We start from the raw sequence: 27524 nt of genomic DNA, 5'->3' as shown, positions 1-27524 counted from the left end.
AAACCTCATAGACTAAAGAGTTGTATCTAGTTCTCAGTCACTTTTTTTTCTTTAATTTTAGGGCACTTTGTTTTTTAAAAATGATAAATTAGTTAAAAATGGAGAGATTTCTTATAAAAACAAAACACAACTTGGATTTCTGTCTCCTTAGATAAATTCCACATTCCCTCATGGCAGCAGCCAATGGAAACAGGATTATGGCCACCTGTTACAGAGCAAGCATACATCTTCCATTTCACCACACAACTCAGGACTCCTTACAGTTGTACAATTGACTCATTTCCCTCAGTTTGTACCTGTTTGACTCTTGCAACACTGAGTTTATGACTCTGTAAGCTTATAGAGTCGAAGGCCCATATATATCCTTATTACAGGTGATGTTGGGCTGTAGTCCCACAATACATTTTTTTTTTAACTGAATAATAGTCCAGGGACCCATGTCTAGCCAAGGTGAGGAATGCAGTCCAAAGAGATGCTGTGTTTACAGGGAAGGCTGACCTGGAATGTAATGTCAAGGAAGGGATACAGGGAAATCTCCGGGCATAAAGCTGTGAATTTCTTAGTTACCAGGGGTATGTCAAAATGTAGATGTATTTCAACTTAAGGTGGAATAAGCAAAATGTCAAAAACAACAGAAAAAATAAAATGTGGATTTATCTATGTTAGGCTATTTCTGTGAGTCTTCATTTATTTCTATTGGTGTATTGATGCCATTGGACCAGTGCTACTTGCTACTCCATTTGATTGTGTGTTTGTGTATGGCCTCTCCAAGATTGTTAAGTCTTGGAAGACAGAGTCTCTGCTCTAGTTCTTTTCCATTTTCCCTTTCTTTTTGTATCCCCCTACCCCATTTCCCATAAAAGAAAACACCTTGAAATCATACACCTTTTAGGACTATAGAGATTAAAATAAAAGTTTTATCTCTTTTCTAGTTGCTGCTGGTGTTTTGTTTTGTTTTGTTTTGTTTGTTTTGATGGATAAAGTTGAATCCTGTGAAACTTTTTTTTCTTTTCTTCTCAGGATTTAGAATGAGGCAGCGCCATGTCCTCATGGAATCCACAGGGCCTGCGGGCCACTGCCCTCATTTGGTGGAGTCTGTTCCTTGTGAGGATCCAATGTGTTACCGATGGCTGATGTCTGAAGGCGTCTGTATCCCCGATCATGGAAAATGTGGCCAAGGACATCGCATCCTGAAGGCTGTGTGCCAGAATGACCGAGGTATGAGGCAAAGACATATGTGTTGTTAAGTGAGAGCTGCCCTATTACTATTACACGTCACTGCTCTCAAACAGGTCGTTTTCCCAAGGGAGGGAAACAGCTTTCCTATCCTTGAATACTTATGTTGAGGCCACGTGCTAAATTGCTGCAAAGTAAGCAGTCTTGAGTTAATGTGAGGCCACATAGTCCAAAAGAAAAGTATATGATTATGCCTCAGTGCAACACAGTGAAGCTAGAGATTTTTGTGCAGTTCTTAATTTATCAAGACAAATAGAATACAGAATTCCTCTGGGTAGTTTTCAACTTATCAATACCAAACAAGTTTTATTTGCCTTTTTTGAGGTCAATATGTAACATGTTTTATATATTATTAACAAATACTACCTTGTAAAGATTCCAGGGCTACAATTCTCTCCAAGTTAAGGGAAAAAAAATACTAAGCTATATCTTTTCATTTATGGAACATTCAACTACACTCAGTTCTAGACATAATACTGACATTTCTAAAGAACCGTTTTAAAATCTAAATTGTCAAGATTTGCAAAACTGTAAACAGTGGTGTCTTTGCTTCATTGTCAACCTTGTAGTACAATGGTTGTTTGAAATGAAGGGTGATTTAGAAAACATGTAGAAAACATGTAAGTCACATGGAAATGAGGAAAGTGACATTTGTAAACCTTTATCCTACAGTTAAAAAAATCAGTCTCTTGGAAGAATATTGGTATGTTTATTAATCCCATTTATAATGCTCTTGATGGGTGGAGGGAAACGTTTTGACTTATGGAGTGAAGTAATCCATAGAATAGAAGGAAATTACAAAGTGGATTCAGAGTGGCTATTCGCATCCACACAGGGTTGACATTCAGCAATGGTTTCCTTGTTTCCCTCCTTCTTGTCTCCCCCTGCAGCCCTCTTTCTCTCTTTCCCTCTCTTCCTGCCCTTACCTCTCTCACTTTCTTCTTTCTTTCCTTCTCTAATCTTCCTTTCCTCCTGCTTTTGATCTGTTTTCTTTCTTTCTTTCTTTTTCTCTCTTTCTTTCTTTCTTTCTTTCTTTCTTTCTTTCTTTCTTTCCCACCACCATAATTAGCAGATAGACATTTTGTCAGGCAGTGTAATCAGTTATCTCATGAAAGGTATTTGTTTAATTAGAGGTCAACAACAGGCTGTATTAGCTAAGTTGTTAAAACTAATAGTGGCTTCTAACATTACCAAATAATTTTTGAATTGTGATGATATATGTACAACTTATTAACAGAGGCAAATAAGATCATTGTGGTATTGCTTTTCTTTGATTTCAGGAAGAGTAGTATAGAGGTTTAAACCTGGAGTCTAAATCAGCCAGGTTGGAATTTCAAGTCTGCTACTCCCCTGCTAGATGAACTCAGGAAAATTAATTAACTTGTGGAGGCATCCTTTCCTTCAGATTTAAAATAGGGGTAATAAAGTCTACCTCTCACTGATTGTGAGAGTTAAACTGGTTATATAAAAGTGATTAGTGAAGTGTCTGGCACATAACCACTCAAAATAAGCTATAAGATTATTTTTCTTATAATACACATTTATTACTGTTCTCTGCCCTGGGGGAATTGTGCAAAGAGCATTCTTATATAATATGAAAATAATGATGAGTATTAGAATAACCATATCACTTCTTCCTCCCAACCTCCAGCTGTGGAATCAAAAAGATGCTTTGTGTGGTTGAGTCCCAAAGACAAATTACTGTCAGGCTTTGTCATCTCACAGCAGGTATTAGAGGCTTGTCATGATGTATTATGTCTATAGGGCTGGGGAGTTTTTCACAATTTCACAATCTGTGTCTTCTGTAGTATTGCAGAGTGTGATATGATTGTGATTTATAATTAGAAATACATATTCTTCCCATTTCCGGTGCAGAGCTGCTAAAACTCTTGGAACTTCCCGAGCAAAAAGAGCAATGGGAGCATCTTTTGTTACATTTGGTCTTTTGTCCTCAATTCCTGAAGTTGCTTCTGTAAAGGTGAAATGGGCATGTTATTACTCAAAAACAAAAACAAAAAAAAGAGAAAGAAATGAGTGTGTTGTTATTCATAACAAGCACCATTCTCCCACATTTGGGTTTATGGTAATGAGGTGATTTGTGGAAAGCACCTAAGGATGAGAGCTGGTTGCCAGAAGGGCCAACCAAATAGAGGGTTGGAACTTTCAGTCTCACCCCCTGATTGCCAGGGAGGGGAGAGAGGGGAGGTTGAATCAAACACCAATGGCCAATGATTTAATGACTTGTGCATATGTAAAGAAACCTCCATAAAAAATAAAAAATAATAATAATAATAAAAAGAATTGGGGGTCTGGAGAGCTTCCAGGTTGGTGAACACTGTGGAGATTTGTGGAAAGTGGCAATGGAAATTCCACGCCCTTTCCCCATATCTCACCCTATTCATCTCTTCCACCTGCCTGTTCCTGAATTACATCTTTCACAGTCAACCAGGCATGTAGTAAGGGTCATGTAGTAAGTAAAACAGGTTTCCTGAGTTCTGTGAGCCACTCTGGCAAATTAATCAAAGCCAAAGAGGGGGTTGTGGGAAACTCAAATTTGTAGCTGGTTGGTTAGAAGCATAGCTCACCTGGGCTTACAGTTGACCTCTGAAGGGGAGGGTGGTCTTGTAGGACCAAGACTTTTCCTTGTGGAATCTGATGCTATTTCTGGGTGATGTCAGAACTGAGTTGAATATTAGGATGTCCAGTTGGTGTTGGAGAATTCCGTGGTGTGGTGTGGGGAAATTGTCCCACCTCCCCCAACACACACATACTGTCCCACTGAAAATGGATGCAGAATCCTTTCTACAGAGATATCCATTTTACCATTGTATAGCATTTCTAGAGTTTTATTGCTTATCCCTATGAAATGGCTATTTTTCAACATTGACCTAACTCTTGATTTCTATGGGGAAAAGTAGAAATTACTACTGGTTCATATCAATTCCATGAAGTCTTTATGGTGTTTACATACTTGGATGGCTCCTTAATCATTTGTGGGGTATCAGCCATAGTCATGGTTACAAGAACATGCTAGCCTGGTAGCTGAAGTAGTCTTTTGTCCAGTGAGAAATTGAAAATGTGGTCTGGTTGCACATTTTGCAATTCAGCTTCTTTGAGATTCTGGTTAATTTATGATAGAAGTTGAACAGAAAAGTGCTTCTCTTTAACTCTCTGCATATTATCATGGTCTTTCCGTATCTGCAGGAACTGCCAGAACTGTTGACACTCATTTAAATGCTTGGAGAAGGGAAAAAAAACGGTTGAGATATATTTAATAAGTCAGCTGTGATTTTTTTTCTAGTAACATTTGGTAGTTTTCTTTTCATCTTTCTGAATTTATTATTGTTTTATATGCCCTTTATTTCACAATTTATTTAGAGTTAACTGGGTAAGACCAAAATAAGTATCTTCATTTTGGTAAACAAACAAAGAAATAAACAAAACAAAACAAATTCATATTAGATCTAATCAGACTTAAGTCCTGCTATAATTTGTAAGGGTAACTTTTTCATATATGTATATATATATATATATATATATACACACACACACATATATATATATGTGTATGGTACGTGCACATATGTATATGATATATACATACACACACACGTGTGTGTGTGTGTGTGTGTGTGTGTGTATAACATTGAAACCCCTTGCAAAATATCTATATCCCATTCAGATTGTGGAACCAAGAGATTTCCACATAGCCATGATCAGGATTCTGTAGGCCTCTTCAAAGTGTCTTCTTGGGCATTTGTGCCACTAGAAAGAATATTTGTCTTTCCCAGAAGTGTGTTTAAATAATTAGTTTAGGGGCAACTGAGTGGCTCAGTCAGTTGAATGTCCCAACTCTTGATTTTCATTTAGGTCATGATCCCAGGGTCGTGGGATTGAGCCCTGTGTTGGGCTCCTCACTGAGTGTGGAGCCTATTTAAGATTCTCTCTCCCTCTGCCCCTCTCCAATCTCATGCTCTCTCTCTGTCTCTTTCTCAAATTAAAAAAAAATTAGTTTGGAGCCTTTGAAAATCTATAATCTCTGTCACATTGAAGCCAGTAAGTAACAATTTGAGATAACCAAAATTTGTGGGCTAGTTTAAGAATGTAATCGACTTTAGACTATCAAAGATCCAAGTAGTCATTTATGAATTTCTACAGTCTGTGTAGAGGTATGTTTTGACTCATGCTCTACTTTGATTTATTAGTGATAGTGTCCCGTCTTACTGAAGTTACTATTTCTCATCCAGCCTGTGATTGTAGCAAACAATGGGTTAGTAATACTTATTTTTAGGAAGAAAATTGTATAAAAGATTGCACAAATGAGTATTCTGATTTGTATCTGATTTCTAATACTTTGGTCGATGAACTTTGATTTCTTTCCTCTGCACAACATCTTATCACTAATCTGGGTCAATAGAAGTCTACTGAGTATAGAATATACATAGGTTTTTCTTGTCTCATTGACAAGCAGGTTTCCTGCAAGTCAAAGTAGACATTTGAAAATAAATGGACTGTGATGCAAACTGGATGCCCAACCTACTTCTCCTTTAGATTATCAGGTTAATATGCTGGGTTTTAAACTTTGTTTCTCAAATGCGTAACTAGTTCATTGTTGCCAGGTTTCACTGGCAGTTGATGAAGGTATACCACTATATACCATCTTCCCAGAGTAGGTTGGGAAAATCCCCATAATGCTAGGGCAGTGGACAACATTCCTAGTGACTGACATATGATCACTATTTATCATCTTTCATGTCTCTGTAATGCAAAGTGGACAGATGACATCACAGGGTCAATGGATAAACACCAGACTGTCTACTAGGCAGTCAGACCTTGAGTACTCACCAAGTGCTTTGCTCCATAATTTGCAGAGTAGGTTATCTTGAGAAAAAAAAGAGTGTCTGTATATTTCGGCAAACATCTTTATTTGGAGGTAATGTGGTGTACATTCTGTACTTGGAAAAAGCAAATACCCGTGTTGGTATAACACAGAGTATTAATACATTAAGAAGAACAAAGTTCACATGTTGACAAGTACATGGAACTAGAGTTCTCCAGTGTTACTGGAATGCCCCCTTCCATAGAGGGATACTTATTTTTCAGTTGCACTAGATTTTCTCCATGCAAATATTTTCCTTAAGTGGTGTATATATTTGCACAGAAAGCTTGGGGAATGATTTTCCATCATTAAGGTTACTTTGCTTTTCATTTCAGAGGCATTTTTCTGTGAGTTATTGCCTTGCATCATTAACCTTGGACAATCCAAAAATGTGATATTTAATCTTGGATAAAATGGCATGTGCTCATAAGCATGTGCTTATAAGTACCCATAGGATGACTTTAATTGGTAGAAAGCATGCTAGGTTAATCATTTAACTGAAGTGAGTTAATTTTTTTTTAATGTTTTTAAATCTATGATTGAATTGGAAGTTTTGTTTTATTTATTTTTTTATCTTTAAATCTCAAGAAATGTTCTTTAGATTAGCTTTGAAAAGAAGGTCAAACTCCAGATAACAAGTTATTCATCGGAATTCTAAATAAAACCCCTTTTGTGGTTTCAAGTACTATTTTCTAAACCCTTTGATCATGTTGTATGTCATTTTGGTCATCGAGCACTACTTTACTTCTCTTCTATGCTTCTTCTTTGTCTTACAAGGTTTTCTAACTGCTATTTTAGCACAATATTTATTTTCTTATATTTTAGGAAGACAAAAGAATAAATTATCGGTGAGATATTTCTTTGCCACACAAGTACTAGTCTGTGGTCTATCAACCTGTTAAAGAGACTCTGCATATTAGAGCCACCACAGAGATTACACAGCCTCAAAATAAATTTCAAATAAAATTTTTCTAAAAGTTGTGAGCACTTTCATGGAAATAAGTATGTAGCTAATTAAGATGTGCATTTTGGAAGGGATAAGAGTAATTTCAATTGTTTAAAGTTATAAGAAAGCAACTATTATTTTCATCTTATGTTATTTTTATTTGTTTCTGTTTTGAGCAGAAACACACACACACACACAAACACTTATATACACACATACACACACTTACCTTTGCATAAGGTTTGGGAATTTAAAAACTGTATTGCCAGGAGTTCAGAGGGATCGAAGGATAGGGAAATAAATATGGACATGCATTTTATATTAGCAGTGCAAATCCAGAGACAGCCTTTTTGAAATAGCTAAACTTAGCATGCACTGTTTCCTGCTCAGATCCTCTCAGCCATTTACCATTTCTGTGTATATCAGCCCCCAAGTTCCAGCTGACATGGCTTGCTTCTGTTTGCCTGGGGAATTTCTCTGCCCACAGAAGTGCAGTCAGCAGTGCCAGGGAATTAACAATCCCAGGGAGCAGCCTTCAACCCATGATTGGGAGTTGTAAAAATCATTGCCCTTGCCTTTCAGATGGGATAACGTTGAGATGTATGTTCTTTGCTGTTTCCGAGAGCTCCCACTGAGAGGAAGCTCCACCTACTCATCATGGTGACTTCCTTTGATCACACACCCTCTCTCAGCCTCCTTCCCTGTCTCATCCCCTACTGTTGCACTGGTTCTCTGGCGTAACTCCCCAGTAAACACTTGCCCAAGAATCTTTGTCAAAGGGTTTATTGTGGTATGACTCAAACTGAGACAAGGATGTGTGAAAAGATATTTCATGGATCCATTCCTGCAGCAGATAGAGGATCCAATTCCAGTCGTACCATGTCGATAATATTTAAAGAAACAACTTCCTTGGAAGAGATGATACTGCCAATCATGAGATCCCATTCAAAATTTTGAACAACCCTCACTATCTACAAGTATTTGGTAATATCAGATGGCTTCAGTATACTGCTTCTGCACCCCTCCCCCATCCTTTGAAAGCATAAAACCATTAGTGAATCCCATTTCTTTACCAGTTAGACAATACTGGTAACTTATACAATCCTCCTGAGTCTTGTTTTCCAACAATTGAGTTATTTTATGACTCTCAGGGGAAGGCTAGCTAGGTTATTCATGTTTTCATTTTATAGTGGATTCCAGAGTGTATTGGAATATTTCTAAATAAGGACAAGAGAAAAACAGAGGTCTTTGGAATGTTAAAGGAATTATTTGTATAGGAAAATTGGGTCTGAAGTGTTTGGGGAGCATATTTCTCTATCTCCTTTGTTATAGATCAGTCATTCAAAAACTACAGTGTGAAAATCCCCCAGTGGGATTATAAAAACACTAGTCATCAGAGAAATGCAAATCAAAGCAACAATGAGTTATCCCCTTACACCTGTCAGCTTGGCTAATAACAAAAAGAAGAAATAACAAGTGTGGGTGAGGTTTTGGAGAAAAGGGAACCCTTGTGCCTTGTTGGTGGGAATGTAAACTGGTACAACCACTGTGGAAAACACTATGGAGGTTCCTCAAAAAATTAGAAATAGACTTACCATGGGATTCAGTAATTCTGCTACTGGGTTTTTACCCAAAGAAAACAAAAACACTAATTTGAACAGATATATGCATCTCTGTGTTCATGGCAGCATTATTTACAATAGTCAGGATATGAAAGCAACCCAAGTATCCATTAATAGATGAATGGATAAAGATGTGGTATATATACGCAATGGATTATTACTCAACCAGAAAGAGGAATGAGATCTTGCCATTTGCAACAGCATGGATGTACCTATTATGTTAAGTGAAATACTTCAGGCAGAGAAAGACAAATACCATATGGTTTTACTTATATATGGAATTCAAAAACAAACAAACAAACAAACAAACAAACAAAAACAGACCTGTAAGTACCAAGAACAAACTGCTGGTTGCCAGAGGGGAAGGGGTGGGAGGATGGGGAAAATGGGTGAAGAGGAGTGAGGGGCACAGGCTTCAGTTATGGAATGAGTAAGTCATGGGGATGAAAGGTACAGCGCAGGGAATATAGTCAATGGTATTTTAATAGTGTTGTGTGATGACCAATGGTAGCTGCACTTGTGATAAGCATAGCATAACTAATAGACTTGTCAAATCACTACATTGTACACCTGAAACTATTGTAACATTATGTGTCAACTGTACTTCAATTAAAAAACAAAACACAAATGGAGTGGCCCCCACTCCAGAGTTTCTGATTCTGTAGGTCTGAGATGCGGCTAGGGATCTGTATTTCTAATAAGTTTCCAGGTGATGCTGATGGTGATGGTTGAGGGACCACACCTTGAGAAGCACTGCTCTATGCAGAAGGGGGCCTATACGCAACCTCATAATGTTTGTGTATAACAGAAGTAGGCTACAGCAGTGACAGATATGTCTTATACTTAGAATCAACAATAGTATTGATTATAATCTGTTGTTTCTTGTTTCCTGCTGGGGAAGTTATTCTTGAAATCTATGAAATATATTACTGTCTTTCCAGAAGCAAGCAGTGAGTAAATATTCTTTTATTTCTTTATTGTTACCTAGATGGATTACTAAAAGATCAAATAGTGGAAAGCAATAGTGTACTCTTGCAGAAACAGAAGACACATAATATGTGAGATGAGTTATTTAGGTTTAGAGAAGAGAATTTTCATTTTCAGCAAGCTATCTTTTTCAGACCACCAACTGGTAGCAGTTTGGTGTCAGTGTCCTTACTGAGGGAAGTGTGGTGATGACAAATACGTTGTATTAAATTTTGAAATGAACCTGACTTTGCAGTTGAAAGTGCCAATAAGATCAGGCTGCTATTCACGCTACAGGAATCAGACTGCAAAAGAGATTAAATTTGAGAGTTCCTGTAGCCAAGTTCTGCATTCCCTTTCATTTAGATGTCTTGCAGTGAAATTAAAGGTGAAATTTTAATAATGCTTGGCAATGAGGGAATCCAAAAGAGAAAAATAGAGACTTGTTCTAATCAGTTTCCCTATCCATGTTTGATGGGAAGGTGGGAGTAGATGTAAATGGTGAATCAATTTAAATGTTAAAGAGAGAGGAACTGCAATGCGGTTTAAATATATTTACTGTACGTTGCCTGTCAATAAACAGATACTGTATTTTGAAGTACTTCCTCTTTCTACCCTGGTGAATACTTAGACATTGCAAGTTAGCTTTTGTCTTTTTACTCTGTTACCAAGGTTCCCAAGGACATGACTGTGTTAACATCACTACCCCATTAACTATAGTCTGATTTTTCCAGATTTTAATATTTGGAAATACCTGAAAAGAAATTGCTTCCTGAGTGTGCCTGTGTGTCTCATAGAAAGGCTGTCTCTTTTTTCTATCTCTTCTGAAATTCTCAATGGCTGTCTACTTTCTGTTCCCGGTCCATAGGATTTGAAAACCAAAACAAACCATAGCTTGTACTGATTCTTCAAAATATAGTTCATATGATTAAATGGTCAACCTGACCTTCCAATGGGAATTAATGTGAGACTGTCACCCTTGCCATTACTTTCGATTTTCTGGGCAAGCTCTGAGTTTCCCTATTCCATTGTATATTCTACTAGTGTTACTAACAGGGATTAGTTAGCATTAGTCACAGGGATATAACTTTGTTTTCTCATTCTGAGATGCATTTTAAAGTGTCATTTGGCTGTTTCATATGGCCTTTGGCTGGTAACTCCTGACAGAGCATCTCCCCACTTTTCCCTTTATGTAGACATAGGAAAAGTAAGGTATGTGGATTAAAACACATTTCTCATATGCTGGAGTAATTTTCACTGATAGGATCACCAATATGACTAGATTAGGAAATGCAATCACAGGCTTACCTGTGCTGTACCCATCTGAGTGTTTTAGGGAAAATATAATGAAAGAAATATCTCCTGGAAAGACCTATCCATCCCATGCAAAATCAATTAGAAGGAAATTTTATTTAGGCTAGAAAAAATTTTACTTAGACTTTATAGTTAACTCTGAATTTCTAAATTGAAATAATTAGTACAGGTACTGTATCTAAGTGATTAATGAATCAAAGTTAAGAATTCATAGTGTATAAGCCTTTCTGCTGTGCTGTTCTTTCCATACTTACTGAGTTGAGTGTCTGCTATCCCAAAGAACTTGATCATTTTCCATGGAGAAATATCTAAGACGTAGAAATCAAAAATTATTTTAGAGAAATCATATATTTTACATCAAAGAAACACAAACTACAGGGTAAAAAAGTGTTGAATGTTAATTTAGGGTTATCTTAAGAACCTGGTATTTCCCTTAGTCCTGAGGTAGATTTCAGTCAACAACAGACATCTAGAAAATCCATAGCTCACACCAAGTGCTACTCTTACCTCTGTTACTTCTGTGGGAATTTGCCTCCAGTCACTTATTCGCCTGCCTTAGATGCTCATCTTCTTCTTCCTTTGTCTGATCTCACTCATTCTTTGAAAACCTGGATTAATGTCCTTTAGAAAACCATCCCTTCCCTACCATCCCACCTCTTTTAAGCTGTTCTGGACTCTCAGGTAAACATTAAAGTTACCACCCACCTCAGATTATTTGTCAATTATGATAATCCTATTTGCTTGATAGATGGTTGGTTCAGAAATGTGCCAGGTTGAATCCATCTGAGCCAATGGGATGTGAGAAGAGGGACATGAAAAAAGAAGGGTGTTGTTTCAGTTGCTTCCCTGATCCATGGTATGATCTACAGTTTATGTAACTTCTGGGTGAAAGCATTCCTGTGTGCAGTAGGGAAAACCTGTGAAGACACTCTGGGTCCTAGAGGACATTGTTGAGCCCATTAGTCAACAGTCTGAGCACTGGCTGTTAAGTAAGACAATAGATTTCCTTATTGTAAAAGCCAGTTTCTATTGGAGTTTATTTTAGCTGCTGCACAAGTCATTCTAAATGATGGGGTGCCTGTCTCCTGTGTTCTCATAACACTTTGTGGTTCAGTTATTAACGTCTTTACCACTTTATATTGAAATTATCTGCTTTCTTTTTCTTCCCGTTTGACTCCTAGTTTTTCAAGGGCAGAGACCTTGACTCATTCATCATTTTATTCTTGGCATGATGCCAGAGTGTCTGGTGTATTAAGATGTATTCAATAAATATTTATAGAACTTAAAAGAGTCATTTCAGTCGATTTATACAACAGCCCAATTGGGATGTATTACTATTATTCCAGTTTTACTGATGAGAACATTGTAGCCCAGAAATGTTGATAGCCCAAAGTCACTCAACTAGCAAATTCTGACACCAGAAGTTTGAATTCCAGACCTAGGACTCCAAACCTGTGCTTGTTCTGCTTCATCAGTGTCAGCAAATGCAGAGCACAGGCACCAGCAGCATCAGCACTGCCATGTCTCAGACTTGTGAAATAACTTTCATTAGTTAAGATGTTATTTTGTTTGTTTGTTTGTTATGTGAGACTTACCCTGAAATTCACTCTAAACGCTGCACTCAAGGCATCCACTGCCAACTGACTGATGTGTGTCCACAAGTTGAAACCCACTTCTAGTCTCACAATAAGCATCTTGCCTCTCTTTTCTTTGATCTGAGCTAGCAGCAGGAGAGAGGTCATCAGGTACAATGAAAACATATAGCCCACACACGTTTCCTTCTGGCACAACAAGGTGTATTTGAACTAGACATATAGTACTTATCTGGTTTTCCCTGGCAACTTTAGTTCTAATCTTGATCATATTCAGACAGCTAAGCAGCATAGAATTTATTCATCAGACTGGATTTGGAGTAGAAAGAGAAGCAGAATCTCTGAAAAAGAAGATATGCAAAGTCACAAAGGAGAAGGTGGGAGACAACTACTAAGGGACAACTAGATTTTCACTCCTTCAGAGTAGAGGTATTCCTCCAGGGAGGCAATAACAGAACTGCCCATGACACTATATTTTGAGATTCAAGGAATTTGTGAAGTTGAGGGAGTAAAAAGCAAGCAGACTTCTATACACCAAAGTAGCTCTTAATATCATATCAGAGTGTATTAAAATAAACTGAAAGTGTTCATTGAGGACGTGATTTTCCTGAGACATACTGCTTTAGAGGGCAAACAGGTAGAAATTAAAAGATGACAAACTTTGGCTTAAAATGTGAATACAGGTTCCATTTTTGTTGCCTTAGCAATGGTGACTAGTGTAAGGAGCTCGCTGTCACTGAAGGCATTTGCACAGAGGCTAGACACCTCTCAGGAGAGGTGAGATTCTCCACACTATTCTGCAAGAGAGGCTGGTGCTGTGCATCCTCTACTGCCAGTTTGGACAGGATAGTTCTATATTGCTCTTGATTTTCCTGCACCTACAGATACTTATCATCCCTGAATCTCCCCCATAAAATGCCAGTCATGTCCTCTAGTCCTTGTGTCAGCTCAGAATGAACCCCACGTATTTGTAGTCACCACCAGGAGGATTTCTCCTGATGGGAAAACGCAAGCAAGAAGATGCCCAGTCTTGGGGCACCTGGGTGGCTCAATCAGTTAAGCATCTGACTCTTGATTTCAGCTCAAGTCATGATCTTGCAATTCATGGAATCAAGCCCCATGTGGTGCTCTGCACAGACAGTAGGGAGCCTGCTTGGGATTCTCTATGTCTCCCTCTCTCTCTGCCCCTCCCCTGCTCATGCTTTCTCTCTCTGTCAAAATAAAAAAAAATTAAAAAAAAAAGCCCAGTTTTCCCAAAGTTATCAAGAAAAGGTTATGTTTAATTAAATAATGAATTTTAACCAGGTGATTTAAATAATAAAAATTAAGATGAAATTTTCAGCATATTTTGTATGCATTGCAACTAAAAGAAAACCACACGCAAAAAAGATCATTCTGGAAGTTAAAATTTTAGATTTCAGGAGAATAGGAAATTTACATATTCAGAAGGACCAGTCAGTTCCATGATTAATAAATGAGGTTTATTACTTTATAATATGTTCCAGTGGGTGTGGGAGAATGATGTGAGGGAGAAGCTTGACTTCCTCTTTGGAAGGATAGTGTGGCATATGAGAGTGTGTTTATTGAGATAAGTAGAACACCGTTCTATAGGAAACTGGAAGGAGCATAATCTCAAAACCATCTCCATCCAATATTTATCACAAGTGCAGCTGAGAGAAACAATATTAGTCAAGATATACCAAAATTGTTTCCTGGATTAAGTCAGAGAAGATGAGAGCTATGTCCCTGGAGCACATAATATTGACATCCTACAGAATTTTTTTTTTACAGAATCACTTATTGCTGTGATATCGGCTGCCTATAGTGTGTCAGGGTATAATACTCCTCCCCATAAAACTCATTGTAACTTCTTCAGAGGATATGCAAGTTCGATTCTTTCTGCTGTGCTTATTTGCCTGCTATATGAGGATCTTTAGGAGAAATGCTGGCTAGTCCCAAATCAAAGATGCTTTCCCATCTCCTGATCAGCTTCTGTTGAATGTACCCTGAAAATTGTGCTGTTGACAGGCTTCCTTATTGCTTCTCTCCTGGGTCTACTTCATGTTCCCCCTTAGTTTCTGCCTTTCTTCTCTGCTGTTTGAATGTCATCTTGTATACTATTGGGTGTCATTCTCCTTCCGCCACTTGCTAGAAGTGTGACCTTGAGCAAGTTACTGATCTCCTTGGCACGTTAGTTTTCTCGTATGAATGGAGATTAGAATAAGACCTGCATTGTAGGTTGATGTAGGTATTGATTTCTTCTATGTCAGTTCTTTTTTTTCAAGTTTATTTTTATTTATTTTGAGAGAGAGACAGAGAGCAAGTGGGGGAAGGGCAGAGAGAGAAGGAGACAGAATCCCAAGCAGGCTCCTCACTGTTGAACTGTCAGTACAGAGCCCCATGCAGGACTTGAACTCAGGAACTGGGAGATCACGACCTGAGCCAAAGTCAGGAGTCAGATGCTTAACCAACTGAGCCAAGCAAGCATCCATATGTCAAGTTCTTAAGACAATTCCTGGTATGTGGTTAAAAATATAAGCTATTTTTATTATAATTATTATCTTTTATTTCATGTAAATGAGCTACCTTAAATACTTTGTAGACTAAACTGATGGTATAAAGTAATGGAAACAATAGTCGAATTCAGTCAAATGATTCATCTCTTAGAGGCTTAGTGTCTAGACTCATAAGAATAGGATACTATTTTGTAAGATTTGTATTTTATTTTTTACTTTTTATTTTGAACTAATTTTAGACTTACAGAAAAAAACAAAGATGTGCAAAAACAGTAGAAAGAGTTCTCTTATATCCTTCACCCACTTCCCCCATTTTTAACATCTCACATAATGACAGCTCAGTTACCAAAAACCAGAAATGAATGTTGGTACAATATAGCTGGTTTTGAGAGTTCTTATAAAATAATATAAAGGCTTAATGGAGGGTCTGGCAGGTATCTTGATTTTTCTTTAAAGTTGATCTTGTCTGTAAAAGTAGAGTGTCTGGTAATCTTTAGTCAGTCTAGTTTGATATTTGAAAACATTGCTTGAAAGTGATGATTGTAAAAGATTTAGAACTTTTGAACTGGAAAGTACACACATAGCTCAAGCTTCAGGCTTAGATCACATTCTTGAAAATAATGGTTTTTATTTTTTAATTAATTAAAAAAATGTCTTGGCAACAGCACAATTTGCTATAAATCCTGACATATCCCTGTGGTAATAGGGAGGAAACATAGTGGCCCCAAGCTCTGATAGTAACATGAGCCAAGTGACTGTGTGATCAGCCATAATTACACCCACTGTCAAAACAGGGGACCTAGGCATTGATGGATATAGGTCTTTACATGCAGCAGGAAAGAACATCTATGGAAAATCAATTTCTTTGTTCTGAAAAATGACTTATTGTCATTTCTAACATTTTACTTTGGGCTGATTTCATTTTTAGAGTTCAAATTTGTTTATGGTGTGCAATAAGGATGAAAAATGCATGTGTTCTCTGGTGGTTTTGATTAAAGATAATGGCACCTTCCATTTATATACTACTTTACACTGTAAAAAACACTTACTTTCACTTACATTATTTCATTTTATTCCTCACAACAGCCCTACATGATGGTCAGGAGTTTGTGGCTTACCCTCATTTTACGACAGAGGAGATTGAAGACAAGAGAAATTATATGACTTATCTGAGATCACAAGGCAAATATTTGAACCAATGTACTTCCAAAGTCTTAGGTACTGAATCCTGGGATTCTCTAGGGACATGGAGTTGAAACAGATATTAAATAATTGTGTAATCTAGGAGAAAAACTTTAAAATTACACACACACACACACACACACACATATGGGAAAAGGATCAATATGTCTATCCTTATGTAATCTAGAAGAAAAACTTAAAAATTCATACGGGAAATTGAATAGTATTTCTATCCTTATGTTATCTGGAGTAAAACTTAAAAATCCATATCTATATGTCTATATGTTCATCTATGTTCTGTCTCAAGATCTCTATTTATGTATCTCTCTATCTCTAGCTACACCTAAAATTCCTGTTCCTTAGACCAATATCTTTGGGAAGAGGAGAAAAGGGAGTTTGGGAGCCAGAGGGGAGAGAAAATAATAAAATGGTCTGTACTAGAAATCTATTCATAAGGCATGGATGGGGCAAAACTATTTTGAAATCTGTTTAGAGGTGATGATAGGTTTTTGGATTATGAGGCTTCATTCTATTTACCCAAAATTGAATTATTGGGAATAACTTTTGGCTCTTCTTGAATTATATGAATTAATTTATAACTTAATAACTTCCCAACTCAGCTTTTTGTTTTGTTTTATCATTCCCACATTGACTGTGTATTACAACCAATTTTGTAGAGTTATGGAGAATAAAAATGACATGCTTGATCAAATATATGAGTATCCCCAAAAGGAGCTCCAGAAATGACAAATACCCAACCAGAAGAGAATAAGCTCCCTACAATAAAATCAACATATTAAAAACAAAACAAAACTTTATTAATGAAGAACACCTGTGAGGACTTTCTAGCCACAGGATGGCTATGGAGTTTTATCCTTGGTGCCTTTTATAAACTCTGTTTAGAAAATCCAGGTGGCTTCAGGGATGGGATACACAGAGTATGGGCCATTCTTCCTTATGTCATATTTTGATTCATTCACCAGAGAATGACATCTGAAGTCCTTTTGTGTCTGTGAAAGCACAGTCCATTGCCTAATCTTTGATATTTGTAGGTGTTGCTCTTAGAAACTACTTAGTCTAAGAGCTGTGAAGAGAGAGGTGGGCACTGGGGAATGGTAATGTGGCTTCTCAAGGCTTAATATGGACAGTGGGTTTGTGAACCAACCAGTGTGTGGGTGCATGTCAGGAAGGAACTACAAGTCCATTCCTTAGATTTGTGTGTTCTACACAGTGTCCCACCAAATAGAGCACCCGTGCCAGTTTTACACAAAGCTTAAGGGCAGGGAGTGTTTTGAATTCTAAATGATTGTTTTTGACTGAAGTTCTTTCCTGAAAGGGGGTTATTATCTTTACTAAATGTGAGTGGCCAGTGCACAGTTTAGGCAGAGGTGTTCCCAACCCTTTTGCTTTTAAGAGTCTAGAAGTCCAATATTTGGCAAGGTGATCTGGCACACCTGAAATGAATGCCAGAGTAATAACACCAGGACTACCACTCTGGGCAAAACATGAGAACGCCAAGAGAAGGTGCTGAGTTGTGATGAAGGAGATATGTTATTTATTTTGAATGAGATATTATCTTGTGGCCATTAGACCAGAATGTTCAACCAGGACTTCCTTTGTTGGTTCCAAAAATAGTTCAGTGTTCCCTAGTTTGGATAATCAATTTTAATATTATTTAATCTTCTTTCAAATATACCCCCATCCACACTCTTTCCGAGGAATGTATATATTCAATATCTGAGATTTTTATGCCAAATTAAAAATTTTTTACATTTATTTATTTTTGAGAGATAGAAAGAGACAGAGTGCACAGGGGAGAGGGGCAGAAAGAGAGGGAGACAGAGAATCTGAAGCAGGCTCTCCAGGCTCTGAGCTTTCAGCACAGAGCCCCATGAGGGGCTTGAATTCAAGAACTGGAGATCATGACCTGAACCGAAGTTGGACGCCCAACCGACTGAGCCACCCAGGCTCCCCTTTTATGCTAAATGTAAAAAAAATCTTTTGCTCTCGATGGAAATTCCCCAGGGGATTAACGATTCCAGCTCTACACACTGCAGGAAAGGCCTCATTGCTCATCCTGTAGCCTTAAAATTTAGCACAGTACCTGACACATGGTAGGCACTCAGTATTTGTTTGATGAGTTAAAATAATGCTAGATCTCCCTAATGACACCATAGGAATCATAAGATTTATGAGCCAAAGGACTCTTAGGCATTGAATTCAACCCTGTCATTATATTGAGATTTCAAAAGGGTTTCATTTTTCAAAGAGAGGTAGAGCTAAGATTAGAATCCAGTCACCTTGCAGCCTGCCAAGTCCTCTTTCTACCATCCATTTGTCAGCAAATGGATATTCCATTTGTAAAGGCAGGGCTACTTTGATGTTCCTGAGTTTATGAGTTGGAACATTGTGGGTAGATATTGCATCTGGAAATCTACCTTATCCCTTGAACAGAGAATTTTCCAAATCATGTACCATGGGACATTAGTTCCAGGGTTTCCTAATAAGTAACCTGGAAAAAGAGATTCTCTGGTTAAATAAAAGTGGAAAATGCTGCACATGTTATCTCTCTTATGGAAACTCTTAATGCATCATTGTTATAGAAAGGGCTCCAAGAAGAATGCCTTTGAAGAAACCTACCTAATTATGTTTCCTCAAGAGTTTCTTCAAATTGAGCACTGAGCACTTTATTTGCAATTTGCATACTGACACATTCTAGAAGAGTATTCCCAGTGATGACATTTCAGGGATTGCGGTCATCTACATTCTAAGGTTGACCAAGTCTTACCCATTTCTCTGCAGTCCTTGGGAGCAGCCTCTTTTTTATGCTGCTTTTTCTATGGTGTGACCATCTTCAGGATGTCTTGAAGTCTTTCTTTCCCTCTAATGATATTAAACTGAGATATTAAACTGAGTTAAACTCAGGCATCTGTGAGAAATGTATATTATGCTGAAGTTTCATAGGAAGGCTAGAGAGTTTTCTATAGAATAACCATTCACCCTTGTTCACTCAGCAAAACCCTGTTTATTCCCATTGTCCTTCCATAATCACAAATGCCACCCCTTTTCAATTTCAGAAATATTCAGGTTTGGACACATAGTCATTCTCCCATGCTCAGCCCCACACAATAGCCACCGTGTCTCTTCAACTCAATCTCACCTTTGGCAGCTAGTTGGCAACTCACCTTCCCCTTTGATCTCCATCCACATCACCTTCAGTTCTCACTTCTTCTCACATTGCTGTTATATTATGCGGAGTCACCCCCTAGCTACGTGAAACCCAGGGGCCAGCTCTTTCCACTAGAAATAAGGTTTTCGAAAATTCTTGCCATGGAAACTGGTTTCTCCTGAAGAACTTTCATGTTTGTTGCTAAGAACCTATGACAGAAATAATCAGAAAGTTAAAACAAGCAGCTATGTGTAAATAGGCCCTATGACAGTCCCCAGCAGAGATCCTGTGCTGTGCACATCCACCGTGTCTACTATCGGCGCTGTTCTTTCCTGTTCCGCTTATAGGTTAACCATTTAGGACCAAGTCATCTGTGGTCTACACTCTCTGGAGCTCAGGAGCAGGTCTGTTCTCTCCACAGGAGCCTCAGGATTCATCATCTGGGTTTTCTGGTCACTTGCCTCTACTTCCTCGACTTGCCATGGTACCATGTTTTGTGTTGCAGCTGGAGACTTCTCTGACTATGCTGCCTTAATTGACTCTTCCCTTCCTCTCCTATTTCACATGTAGTTATTACTACACAGCCTTACACTTAATTGCTCAACTGTATATTTTAATTTGGGATTCTTTCATATAATATATTCTCTTTGAAAATAGAAACTGGCTTAATGATTCTTAATTGCCCGCCGTGCCTAGAATTTTGTAAGGCTCACGTGAATCAGGGAGTTTCAACCATGGAAAATACTTTAGACTTTACCTAGTTCGGCCCTTAAACATGGTCCAGCAACTTGCATCAGGTCACCTCTGTGTGGAAGCCTAATCCAGGCTGCCAGAAAATATTTTTGATTAAAAAGAGGGGAGTAGCCCACAATTAAGTCTGCAGAGGTCCAAATGACTGAAGCCTTCTTCTGGGTTTCACTGACCAGTGATTGTCTACCTCTTACTGGTCTCCTCAGTATTTTTCATAGTTGACAGTATGGAGGTGATTTTTATGAACTCTACAAGCTTGTGGTGAGGCTTACCTGAGGCAGCATATATGTCATGTGTTACTCAGAATTTGGACATATCAGCCACTTAGTACATTATAGTTCATATCCATTGCTTTATTGCCGGTGTTTAATTCTTTTGTGTCCAGGCTGCTTGAAGGACTGGAACAGGTTGCCTGAGTTTGGGCAGCATATTATGACTCAACCTCATAACATCTGCTCTGAGCCATCTCGGAGGTGGGTTGGGAGTGTGGGATTGCCATGGTGACAAGGATTCTTCCAGCCCCGCCTGCAGCAAGGGAGCTTGCTCTTTTTCTGAACCCATTGATTTTGATGACACTTGGCAAAAGTATCCTCAGGTATTTACAGCCTTGGTCTTTGTACTGCATGACTCTGCTGGCCATTGTTTCCGGGCTTTCAAGGATCAGAGCGACAACTTCAGCTCCCCAGGGGCTGGCTAAAGAACATATGTATATCCACCTGTTTAATTCATAGAGGAAATGATCTGCAGTTCACCATGTCAGGAAATCATATTTCTGACAAATGTAGGGGTTTTTTTTCTGAGGTTTTTAGGGGATTGCACCTTTTCCCTCATGGGGAGAGTTGATGGAGCACTTGTCGGGTCAGCTGTCACTGCTGCTCTGGGAGATGGCTGACTACTGACAGCCTGGAGGCAGGTGGCTGTGGATCGCTGTGTGTCTCCTCAGGCGGACCACTTGTCATGGGGCTAAGCCAGGGTCGAGAGATGCTGCAGTTTCTTGGCACACTGCTGCTGACAGGGGATCATGCAAGCCACACTGCCCACCGCAGTGTGCCATTGCCCTTACAAAGGTCTGGGGGGACCAGGAGGGTTTCTCTCCTAATGAGGGCTTGCTTAGCCGGCAGAGGTGCTGGCAATAACCTTCTGCGGGTGAAGTCACTCTTCTTGGGAATGGCAAGCAGTTTTAAAAGTGCCACCATCGCCATCCTTGGTCACTTCACCTATTGGCCTGGCAGGTATTTATTCAAACACTTGTCCATTAGTGCAGGATTTGTTTTCCTCTTCAATTTCGTCCTCTCCACATTAGTTTGTTATAACAAGATATCATTGTTTCTTTTATAGTCCATATATAATTTATTTTCCAAAGCTTATGAGAATTCTGTAAGTACCCCTTCTATTTTCATTGTCCCTCTGCTGCATCCTCAAGGCTTATGTGGGAACACAGTTGAGCTCAGATTGGGATGAGGAGCTCCCTTTCTGCTTTGAGCCAGCCTGGCACGGGAGTAAGGGAGCCTGGTGTTCATGGCACTTTGGCTACTTTCTTTACTAGGTGTCTGAGTATAATGTTTAGTAAACTACTTGGGGTTCCCCAAACCTATTTTTCTTCTAAGCCTTTATTCACACCGTTTTGTGTGCCAACACACGCAGTGTGTTCACACAGTGTGTTCTATACAACATTCGTACTTCCCTTGCCACCTCCCTCAGCCACTCATCTCAGCTTATGTGCCGTCTCCTCCAGGAAGCCCTCTCTGGTTCCCTCCATTTGATAGGCTCTCTCCCAGATATGCCCCCTTTGTGGGGCTTATGCAACCCTAGTTGTGCATAAATGGACTACAGTGTCTATACTGAAGAAGGACATCCACTGTGTTATGAGCACTTCATCACTTACATGTTTTTCTACATCAGATTTTTTTTACCTTTTTTTTAAATATGAAATTTATTGTCAAATTGGTTTCCATACAACACTCTGTGCTCATCCCAACAGGTGCCCTCCTCAATACCTCTCACCCACCCTCCCCTCCCTCCCACCACCCATCAACCCTCAGTTTGTTCTCAGTTTTTAAGAGTCTCTTATGTTTTGGCTCCCTCCCTCTCTAACCTCTTTTTTTTTTCCTTCCTCTCCCCCATGGTCTTCTGTTAAGTTTCTCAGGATCCACATAAGAGTGAAAACATACAGTATCTGTCTTTCTCTGTTTGACTTATTTCACTTAGCATAACACTCTCCAGTTCCATCCACGTTGCTACAAAAGGCCACATTTCATTATTTCTCATTGCCATTTCTACATCAGATTTTAATAACTTCATTGTATACCATAGGACAAATGCACCACGATTTGACTTAAAGGGTCACCTATGGTTGGGTATTTAGGATGTTCCTTTTTTTGGCTGTTATAAATAATGCTGACGTGAATATTGTACAAGCAAATCTTTATGCTTTCCTTAGGGTGAATTGTTAGAAGAGTAATCGCTGCTGTCAGTTTGTGTTTTGTGCGTTTTTACCTCCCACAGAATTCTTGGGATTAAAGAGTTCACCACAGAGTGGGGGAAGAGATGAGGTGGGGAAAGCGCCTGCATCTGTCTGCATTTATTCCAGTTTGATCACGGCTATATCATAAATAATATGGTATCAGTATATAGCATGTGTTTATTCAATAAGACATGGTGAAGGTGAGCATATGTGTTCTGGGATATAGGAAGATGCAGAAAATATACTCTAAGACTTTTGCAGCATACAATGTGAACAGTATGAATTCAGAAATGGTGTGATCATGGAAAAAGTCATAAGGGAAGAGTAGTTCAAGTGCTGTTGGTAATCAATCTTGGATGTCTTTTCTGTCCAGGGTGGTTCTGGTAGGGGATCTTTCTTTCTTTCTTTCTTTCTTTCTTTCTTTCTTTCTTTCTTTCTTTCTTTCTTTTTTAATATATGAAATTTATTGTCAAATTAGTTTCCATGCAACACCCAGTGCTCATCCCAAAAGGTGCCCTCTTCAATACCCATCACCTACCCTCCTCTCCCTCCCATCCTCCATCAACTCTCAGTCTGTTCTCAGTTTTTAAGAGTCTCTTATGCTTTGGCTCTCTCTGGTAGGGGAGCTTTCTAGATAAGATGGTATTTGAAAGGAGACCCAAAGCATTGGTGTGATTTGTGTACTGGAGATGAGAAATAGGAGCTGGAGAATTCAAAGTGCAAAGAATTGTAAAAGGAAAGCTTAGAAACAGAAAAGCAATGGATATTTTTCCAGAATAGTGAGAGTTTGCAGTTGCCACATGAATAAGAAACATTCACGCTTATTTTTTTCACACCTGTCATTTGCACACCACCTTTATGCTTCTTGCTGTAACTGCGTGCTTTCATTCATGTAGTATATATATTGAATCTAATAAGTCCTGCTAATTCAATAAATGCATGTTAAAATCCATTTCAAAACCTGGGCCAAGTAATGAGGAACCATAGAAAATGCTGAGTGAGGTCTTCATATTAAGCTACATTATTGGGCATTTTGCTTCAAAGTCTGATTTTGATGTATTTTCCATAGTTAAGAAAGGAGAGCTTCTTGTGCTTATATATGTATGTGAGTGTGTGTGTGTGTGTGTGTGTGTGTGTTTATATGACTTATTTTCAGAGGGTCCGGGCTGGCTCGTGGAGGGGCACTAGGGATGGATGGATGAGTGACCATTTACCAATCCACAGTAAACTATTTATTACTTCCACAACCAGCCCATCTGCCATGACTTACCAGACCCCTCCACAATCCAGCAATGTGATGGGTACCCAGGCCACACCAGTAGTGGTGTATGTGTGTGTGTATGTGTGCATATACACTCCTGGGCATTTGTGTATGTAGGTAAGCTGGGTTGTATGTGAGCATGTTAGCTTATTTTTGAGAGGACTGTGAAATGGAAACAAGAAGTGACATGACAAATCTCATTGGTAAGGAAGCATCCTGAGGTAGCAGACCCAGGTTTTGAAGGGAGAGAATTGCTGTGGATGCTCTTGGCAGTACTGTGTCCGCCTTATTGGTGTCCTTAATGATAGGCATGACATTGGACTTTCTGTAAACACAGCAGATTCCTATAAAATCAAGAATTTGTTCTTTAAGGAATGTTAATTATACAAACTAGGATATGAAAGCCAGAAGCCACAGAATAGGAAACGCATACAAAACTTATGATCTGCATGCCTTGAAGCGTGTCATTTCTTAGGCCTAGACGGCAAATCACAGAAATAAACTTGTGCATCCTTGGTATTACTCCCAACTCTCTGCTTTTTTTGCTCTTCATCTCTTCAGCTATGCATTAAATGAGTGTGAATTCTCAGCCTTAGCTTTCTCATAGGGAAATGGGTTAATAGTCTCACCTCACAGATTTCCTGTAAAGATTCACTGAGGTAATAGCCAATGCAATGCAGGTCATATAAAATGGATATCCCCAACTTCTCCAAAAAAGAAAAATGAGAGTAACAAACAAAACTACGCAAACCCCACAACATCAGCATAAGTAGAAGGCAGAGAAGACCCAAACTTACAATCACATTAAGTAGAAAAGTAAACACCAAATTCGGTGAGGTGTCTCTAGCACTCCCTGAGGTTAGGAAATATAAGCTGGGCTAAGGGGTGGGGGGAAAGGGGTGCTCTCTAGGAAAGAGGGGACCAGAGAGCTAGCAGCAGACCTAAAACTGACTTCAACCCACCATAAGAAGGAAAAAAAAAATCACTTCATGTATGAAAATACTGAAAAAATGCACTTGACTTCCGAGCTTTCTCTTCTGGAAAGAGACTTAAAAATCTCTGATTTGAGCAGACAGCCTGGAGAGGCAATGCTGCATGGAGAGAAAAAAGTATGTGAGTATTTTTATTTGGGTTACATTAATTTTATGAATTAACTGAAGGAGAACTTCTATTTTTATAATGTTGATTCTTCCAGCAAAGAGCCTATGCTCAGGTAGTCCTTTGTGTCTGTCATTAGTGTTTTGATATTTTCCTTGTAGAAGTTTTGTACATTTCTTATTAAAATTATTCTTAAATATTTCATCCTTTTGTTGCTATAGTAAATTGCATTTTCTCACTTTGTATCTTCTAATTAAATATTATATGTGCAATTGAAGACTATTGATTTATGCTAATTTTATAGCTTGCTACTTTATTGAATCCTTTTATCCTTTGAGTTAATTTTACCATTGATTCTTTAGGGTTTTCCAAGTACACAATAATATAATCCCCACAAAAAATATTGCTTTACTTCTTTTTATTCATTTTTATCCAAATAATCAATTTCTCTTATCTAAATACATTGAGTGTTACATTATTGATGAATAGTGGTTTGGACAAGGAGAAATCTTGCCTACGTCTTTAGATCACTCCATTAAGAAAGATGCTAGCTTTAGGACTAAGGCAAACATATTTTAAGAGTGTATCCATCAATTCCTATTTTCTTACATATATTTTTTTTAAAAATAGGAATGCATGTATAATTTTGTTAAATGATGCATTGCCTAAGTGGATTCCTAATATTGAACCAACCTTGCTGTCCTTGGATAAGTCCCACTTGGCCACCATGTATTATTTTCTTGATATGGTATTGGATTTTGTTCAGTAATATTTTATTCAAAATATCTGCATTAACATTTAAACATGTTTTATATTCTGTACTAATTTAACTAGGCTTTAGTAGGTTTAGTTATCAATGCTATATTCTGTAACAATTTGTAGGGCAACTTGGTCTTTGATGGCTGAAATAATTCCCCTGTGAAACCTTATAGGCCTGGCATGGTGTGGTTCAATGATTACTTTCTCTGTTTATTCTAGGAAAATTGATCCGTTTAAGATTTCTATTTTTAATGAGGTCAATATTGATAAACTGTATTTCTCTAGAAATTTTCCATTTCATTTGGATTTTCATATTTATTTGCATAGACATTTGTCAAGTAGTTTCTTGTGTGTGTGTTTTTTTTTAAGTTTTTATTTAAATTACAGTTATCATACAGTGTAACATTAGTTTCAGGTGTACAATATAGTGATTCAACACTTCCATACAACAGCTGGTGCTCATCACAACAAGTGTCCTCCTTATAAAATCCCTTCTGATTAATTATTTCTTCCTTGTCATTACTTATTTTGCATATCATAGCTTTAAAGTTCTACATAAACTACTATATAAAGAATTCTTTTTAAAAAATGAAGGTAAAAGGTAAGAAAATCAGTATAAATTTTTGAAGAAGCATGAACAGACAATTCACAAAAAATATATAGATAGAAAAATGACCTTTGGGCATATAAAATTTGTTCACCTTTACTCATGGTGGCACGAGTGAAAACTATACTGAGATATGATTTCTCATCTATGAGATTAGCATATGTTAAGAAATTCTAACAACACTTTGTCAGTGAAATGGGGGAGACAGGCATCCCTACATATTGCTCATTGGAATAAATATTGAAGTTGACCGATACGAAGTAGAATTTGGAAATATCTATTGAAATTATATACACTTAAAAAAATTTTTTTAATGTTTATTTTTGAAGGAAAGAGAGACAGAGCATGAGTGGGGGAGGAGCAGAGAGAGAAGGAGACACAGAATCCGAAACAGGCTCCAGGTTCTGAGCTGTCAGAGCAGAGCCCCACACGGGGCTCGAACCCACAAACTGTGAGATCATTACCCGAACCGAAGTTGGTCGCCCAACCAACTGAGCCATCCAGGCACCCCGAAATTATATACACTTTTATACTTTGATTTGGCCTTCCCACTTACATATTTACCCAGAAAATGCAACCTCCCACAGTACAAAAAGATTCAGAAGCAAGGCTACTTATTGTGCCATTGTGATTATGAATCATTGGTATCTAAATGTCCATCTATAGGAGAGGTGTTGGGTGGAAAGTATTGAATAAACTATGATACATTCACACATTGAAGTGACATAGGCCCATTTCCAGGATGTATTGTTAAATTAAATATACAAACCATGAAAATGTTACTATACTATCCTACCTTTTGTGTAAGAGACATTAAGAAACACAAAAGAAAATCCAGAGATTAAGGTTAATTACCTCTGCCATGTAAGTGGGAATTGAGTGGAAAAGACAGAAGGAATTGGGAATGGTGGTGGTAAAAAGTGACCCTTTTGTGAATATACCATTTTTACAGACCTTATTTTTAGAACTATGTTAATGTTTCATATATTCAAAAATAAATTAAAAAATAATAGAAAATAAATAAAGCCTGTAATGATAAGGAGGAGGTGGAGTTAAAGCAAAATCAAATAGAAATAAATTAACTGTATTTAAAATGAATACATACAGTCACAGTAAAGTGAGGTGAGGGAAGAGAACTAACTCAAGTAACTTGTAAACAGAAC

At 38.0% G+C, this 27524-nt stretch overlaps 1 protein-coding gene across 1 annotated transcript in view; it reads left to right on the top strand.

Annotated features, from left to right (window-relative positions):
- Nucleotides 1–27524, top strand: part of THSD7B (thrombospondin type 1 domain containing 7B) — a 384726-nt gene that overhangs the window by 112504 nt on the left and 244698 nt on the right. Inside the window, exon 6 of the mRNA XM_049615274.1 lies at nucleotides 1021–1218. Coding sequence (XP_049471231.1) covers nucleotides 1021–1218 — 198 coding nt within the window. The remainder of the gene's footprint in view (nucleotides 1–1020; nucleotides 1219–27524) is intronic.

Source organism: Panthera uncia, assembly GCF_023721935.1.
Source record: "Panthera uncia isolate 11264 chromosome C1 unlocalized genomic scaffold, Puncia_PCG_1.0 HiC_scaffold_3, whole genome shotgun sequence".
Lineage (NCBI taxonomy): Eukaryota > Metazoa > Chordata > Mammalia > Carnivora > Felidae > Panthera > Panthera uncia.
Note: the sequence above shows the minus strand (reverse complement) of the source record. Positions and strands in the feature narration are given on the sequence as shown.